Here is a 6,406-nt window from a genome sequence, read left to right as displayed (position 1 = left end):
CCGCCACCTGCACATCGCCCGCCACCTGCACATCGCCCGCCACCTCCACACCAGAGTTCAGGATGAAGACGATCATCTCGAGCAGAGAAGTGACGACGTTTTGTCAAACACTACGCGTTGAGAACGACTCTCAGCTACTACCACACCAAGCAGCTCCCTGTCTCAGACCTGCCGCCTTGTCGTCTCTGCTGACGTTTGGTAGTTGCGGCCATTTTGAACTGGCTCCGCTCCAAACGTGAATCAGATCCAGACAGTTGCCTTTTCGACGACCTTTGACCCTTCCTTTGAAAACATGCGACACAATGCGCTCTTTAACGGTTATTGCTGATGTCTTTCCATCTTGGCACTGTGAACACGAGCGACACAAACAGAACCGTCAAACATTAAAATGTTTAAATCGTTCATTCCAGAGAGCAGTCGGGCCTCCGGGCCCAAACTTTGGAAACCCAAGGAATGCCTGTCACCCGCCACGTGCACGTCAGCCTCCAACTGCCGTCGTTTGTGTTGACAAACAAAGTTTTAACCAAACGGGTCGAATCTTCCACCGTGACATCCATCGTCCAGAAATTTACTTAATCTTCAAAAATAAAAACTGAGGCGCCGTGAAAATCTGCTGCGAGCCGAACGGTACCGCCCGGTTCTGCTGCGTTCAAACCCAAACAACACACACACACACACACACACACAGGAAGCAGCGTCAGGATTCAGCTTCAGCAGCTAAATAACCTGAAAGAGCTAAAATAAGACAAAACGTGGAAAACCCCGAAGTTCCATCTCAACTTCTCGGAGTCAAACAGGAAGTGAAAACTACAGAGCCGGGTTGTTTCAAAATAAAATAAAATGTGTTGCCAACTTCTCTCAGTCGAAGCAAAATGTTCCAACAAATCATCAATTTATGAGAAAAACTGCAGAGAGACCGAAAACACACGAAACCAGCAGCAGTGTGTGCACGTGTGTGTGCACGTGCGTGTGTGACGTACTTGAGCCGGAGAAATGTCCGCTCCCCAGGGAGGTGGGTCCGTTCTTTCCGCTGCTAACGGGAGGGGAAAACATCTAGAAGACAAACAGAAGCGACATCACCTCTGAGAGCTGCGAGTCCAGAACACGAGCCGAACACGGAGGAACAGCTTCACTCCACAACACCGGGCCAGAACCACGACTGGGCCGTTTGGGTTCACCTCCTCCCTGTGACTAGTGAGGATCACTGAGCTGGTTCTGAGTTCTTAGTGAGCAGGACCGGTACCACTCTGAGTCCATCTTCGGCTTTACAGACGTTTTCTTTGTAGCCGCTCGTGCATCAACACATTCGGCTAATTCAAGAGAAGGCTGCTGTGATTGAGAACCTTCGGCTACATTTACCTTCGAGCAAGACTTTGGTTACAATTAGGTTTAGCTAACCTTCAGCTACTTTTATCTTTGAGCTAATCTTTGGCTACCTTAAGCTTTGAGCAAGACTTTGGCTAGATTTAACATCGAGTGAGCTTTTGGCTACATTTAGCTTTTAGCTCATTTTTGACTACACTTAGTATTTCATTACTATTGACTTGTATGGAGTTTGCTACGTTTACCTTTTAGCTTATGTTCAGCTACTTCTAGCTTTTAGCTTACAATTAGCTAATTTTAACTTTTAGCTTGTGTTTTGCTACTTTTAGCTTGCATTTAGCTACTTTGAGCTTTTAGCTTCTTATTTGCTACTTTTAGCTTCTTATTTGCTACTTTTAGCTTTTAGCTTTTTATTTTCTACTTTTAGATTTAAGCTTAAATTTATGTACTTTTAGCTTTAGCTTGTGATTTGCTAATTTTAGCTTTTAGCTTGAATTATCTAATATTAGCTTTTAGCTTGTGTTTTGCTACTTTTAACTTTTAGCTTGCATTTAGCTACTTTTAGCTTTTAGCTTGTGATTTGCTATTTGTAGCTTTTAGCTTGCATTTAGCTACTTTTAGCTTGTGATTTGCTACTTTTAACTTTTAGCTTGTGATTTGCTACTTGTAGGTTTTAGCTTGTGATTTGCTATTTGTAGCTTTTAGCTTGCATTTAGCTACTTTTAGCTTGTGATTTACTTTTGGTTTCCTCTAGCTTTTATCATTTTTAGCTTTTAGCTCGTGCAAGTCACTCGGGGTTCACCAATATTTGCAGAAACTTTTTCTTGGCTCGACCTTGAACACGTTATTCAGAGCAAAAAAAAAAGTTCAAGGTTCAAGTCGGGTAAATCTGTCAGTTTGGTCCAGGGTCTGATCAAGGATCCAGGTCAGCAGGTGAGTCCAGAGACCAGATCCAACCTTCATCCTGTCCAAGTCCAACCTGAAGAACACCTGATCCAGACTAAAGCCTTAAACCAAGACCAGAAACTTCAGGTCTTCAGTGTAGTCCAACAAGTCTGAACTCAGGACAAGTCCAAGGAACGGAGAAACCCAAGAGGTCAAACATGAGTTCTACATCAAGACCAACTCCAGAACTCAAGTCCTGCATCTGAACCCAAGTTCTACATCAAGACCAACTCCAGAGCAAAGTCTGAGCCGAGAGAATCTTTGGGGTTGAGGGTCTCCTGTTGCACCAGGTCTAAAGGTTTGGACCCTTGGTTCTGTGGTTTTTGGTTTGGACTTGATGTTTTCTGCTCGATGAGGTCCAGTCCTGCTCACCAAACACTCGGCTCAGAGAAGAACGTTGGTTTTTATTATTAAGAGTTTGAGAGAATTCAAGTTCCAGGTGGAACCACGGGGAGTTGGTTTCAAAGAGTCGCTGCCGATTTGTTGTGGAATGAAACCGTTCACTTCCTGAAAGGCACAAATAAAATCACCACTAGTCATGATCTGCTCTACACATCTACAGAAGAAAACTAATACAATCTACAGGAAGGTGCTACAGAGGAGGGGCTGCTGAAGAGGCCTCTGACCCCGCTGATAACATCTGGATAAACATCAGGCCCGATTATCAACACCTGGATGGACACGTTTCACGCAGAACGCCGCAAACGTCGGGTCTTAAAACGCGCGTTCATCCCTTAAAGGCTGCAGGGGATCGTTCCCGGGGAGAAACGGTGCAACGGTGGTTACGGTCCGCCCGCCGGCGTCTGAGCGCGAGCCGCCGGCGTCAACGCAAAGACGGATCGTCGCATCGATTACAGCTCGGCCCGCTCTGGTTCTGAGCGACCCGCTTCAGCTCCTGCCCTCCTTTGTTCCAGCGACACGTTCGGGACGAGTCTTTGGAACGTCTCAATTTATCTGAACACTGAATCATTTCTACGAGAAGAAAACTAAACGTGTGCTTGAGCCGCGCCGGGTTTCCCGGTCTGATCGGCTCGGTGACGTCCAGAAGCATCTCCAGCTCAGATCTTTTGTCTGACCCTGGAAGACGCGTCCTCACGAGCTCTCTGCACGTTGTTGGGCTCGTCCATAGAGTCCTCTAGATTCCTTCAAAGCGTCCGCGTCGTGCTCGCTGCAGAACCACAAACCGGTTTAATTTAAGGCTTTTTCTAAAAAACACGCGTTTGACTCGAGCGCCGGTGGAGTCGTCCTGTGGATCTTCTCGCTCGTGATGTTCCAGAACGGGTTTTTTCTGCGTTTCGGTGTTTTTCCCTCCTCCCCGGATAAAAAAAGTTTCTCCCAGAGGTGGAGGGAGAGACAACATGGCTGTTTCCTGTCACAACACTTTACTGCAACAACAACAACAGGACAGAAAAACATCTGGAGCTGTTTGTTTAAACTAAACATTTTCTACAAGAGTAACTGTTACAAACCACATGACAGAAGAAATAAGAGGACGTAAATGAGATACACTACCATGGATGTTGGGAACATTTTCAAATCGCTGTTTGGCATCTACAAGACAACAAAATTACTGATGCAGCATCACATGTGCACGCGCACACACACACACAACAAGATCTGCAGGAAACAACTTTTCTCTGCGTTAAAGTGAATAAGGTGCAGAAAGTGGCGGCGCGTGTGCGCGAGCCGGAGGAGGTGCGCGTCTTACCGCGCTGAAGTCCAGCAGGTCGCTCAGCTCCTTGTCGGTGCCCAGAGCCGCCATGCGCTGCTGCTGCATCCTGCCCGGACCCCCCGGACCCCCCGGACCCCCCGGACCTACAAACATGGACACACACGGAGAGTGATGGTGATGGTGCGCACACAGTTGGAGGCGCGCGCGCGCCGCTCCGCTGCGCTCCCGGTTTGGAGCTCGCTCTTTATTTTTCCTCCAAAGCGAAATAAATCCAGCTCAGATCGGATCCATCCTCGGGTCTGGACTCGGATCCAGATAAAAATGTAAAACCTGACAGGAAATAAAAGCGGAGGGGGGAAGAGGAGGTGTTTGTTGGTCCGACACACAAAAAAAAAAAAAAAAAAAAAAAAAAAAGAAGCTCCGCGTGCAGGAAGTAGCGCCTCCGGAGCGGAGCGGGGTCCGCGCTGCTCCTCGGCCGCCTCACAGTGCGCTGCGCTCGGCTGCGGCTGCGGCGGATCCCGCCCCCCCGCCGGAGGTGGAGGTGGAGGCGCGCGGGACGGAGCGCGTGTGCGTGAGGAAGAGGAGGAGTGTGCTCGTGCGGCCACCGTCTGTAGGAGCTCCGGAACTGCTGCTCCGGCTGCACGAGACACTCCGCTCCGCATGTACGCGCATCGATGCTTTGATTGATTGATCGGCCGCGCGCGCTGATTGGTTCTTTTTCCATTCAGGAAGAAACAGGTGAATTCTGCCGCACCGCTTTAAAGACACACCAGCCTGTTAGCAAAATATCTCACGCAGCACAGGGCGGCATCGACCTGTGGGTTTTCATCTGAAACTTGTGGAGTCACATTAAAGATGGCCGCCGCAGCTAATCTGTTCAGACAAATCTACAGATTAGGATTAACCTGCGGTGGCAGCTGAGAGTCATCCCCAACAAACACTCTGAGGGCTGACCGATGGCACAAGAACCGTTTTTAAAACCACGTTTTCTGTCTGTTAGCAAAATATCTTAAGAACCAACGGATAAATGTTAACGAGACGTTCAGGAACTGATCTAGAACTTAATCTACAAGTGATTTAAACTTGGAGTGAACCGCATTCAAGATGGCCGCCATAGCTAATAAAAATCCACATGTCAGTCATTTTTGCAGATATTAAACAGTCTGGTGTGGTAGTAGCTGGGAGTGATCCACAACACATGCCCTGAGCGTTACTTATGCAAGATAAAACACTGTCAACCCGGTCTGTTAGCAAAATATCTCATGAACCACCCAACAGATATTAATGAAACTTTCAGGAATTAATCAGAAGAATTATATCTACAACTGAATTAATTTTGGAGTCAGTCCAATTCAAGATGGCTGCCATAACTAATCAAAATCACCAATCACAAAAGAAGCCATGTCTCAGTCAATATTATAGATAAGTTGAAATCTGGTGTGGCAGTAGCTGAGAGTGATCCACAACACACATTCTGAGCACACATTATGCAACATACTGCTGTTAAAACACTGATGTCAACCGTGTCTGTGTTAGTAAAATATCATGAACCACTGGACTGACTTTAAGGAAACTAAGAAGGTCACAAACGGGCGTAGCTGCACGCTGAACGGATTCACTTATGGAGAACCAGATTCAAGATGGCCGCCACACCTGATCACTTTAGCGAACATGAAAGCGTCCACAAGTTGTTTAGTTTTACAAACACGGAGCTAAAATTTGGTGCTGAAGTAGCCGAGGGTCGTCATCGGCACAAACTCTGATTTAATCTGATTTAAAGTTGATTTGATGATTAAACCTTCCAGAGTTTGTTGTTGTGAAAGTTGGCTGTGTGCTGTTTTAGCTGTGTGTTCGGCTCATTCAGGCAATGGTTAGCCGAGACTTTTGGTTCATGTAACTTTTATACTTTTCAAAATATTCAACTTTAGTTTCAAACATTTGAAACTAATTCTCTGACATTAGCTACTTACTGCGGACATCGTCGACAGCTCTTTTAGAAGTTAGCTAGCCTTTCAGAGCCTCGGGCTAAAGTTTCGCTCCATTTAGCTTCTAGTTAGCATTTAACGAGAGAGGCTAAAGCAAGAAGAAGAAAAAAATGTGCAAGTCTTTTAGGTCCTTTTGGCTTATGTTGGTACTTTGATCCTCAATTTGTTCCTTTAGCTACTACTAGCTGGTGTTTTTCTTTCTTTAGCTACAAGCTTGCATTTTTCTTTTAGCTACTAGCTTGTGTTTCTTTAGCTACTAGCTTGTGTTTCTTTAGCTACTAGCTTGTTTCTTTAGCTACTAGCTTGTGTTTCTTTAGCTACTAGCTTGTGTTTCTTTAGCCACAAGCTTGCACTTTTCTTTCTTTAGCTACAAGCTTGCACTTTTCTTTCTTTAGCTACTAGCTTGCACTTTTCTTTTAGCTACTAGCTTGTGCTTCTTTTAGCTACTAGCTTGTGTTTCTTTTAGCTACTAGCTTGTGTT

The 6,406-nt window shown here is 46.1% G+C and overlaps 1 protein-coding gene across 3 annotated transcripts in view; it reads right to left on the bottom strand.

The window, feature by feature from the left end:
- The window catches only part of tcf4 (transcription factor 4), a 212,260-nt gene extending 208,223 nt beyond the window's left edge, over positions 1–4,037 (bottom strand). For all 3 annotated transcript variants that reach the window (XM_037691932.1, XM_037691934.1, XM_037691933.1), the window contains exons 1-3: positions 3,977–4,037; positions 3,781–3,819; positions 981–1,053 (exon numbers count right to left, since the gene is read on the bottom strand). In XM_037691932.1, the coding sequence (XP_037547860.1) occupies positions 981–1,053; positions 3,781–3,819; positions 3,977–4,030 (166 nt within the window). In that variant the 5' untranslated portion in view covers positions 4,031–4,037. The remainder of the gene's footprint in view (positions 1–980; positions 1,054–3,780; positions 3,820–3,976) is intronic.
- Between the last annotated feature and the right edge of the window lie 2,369 nt (positions 4,038–6,406).

The sequence above is a fragment of the Nematolebias whitei genome, chromosome 18, assembly GCF_014905685.2.
Source record: "Nematolebias whitei isolate Nwh7 chromosome 18, NemWhi1, whole genome shotgun sequence".
Taxonomy (NCBI): domain Eukaryota; kingdom Metazoa; phylum Chordata; class Actinopteri; order Cyprinodontiformes; family Rivulidae; genus Nematolebias; species Nematolebias whitei.
The sequence above is the reverse complement of the archived record's forward strand: the minus strand, read 5'-3'. Positions and strand labels throughout refer to the sequence as shown.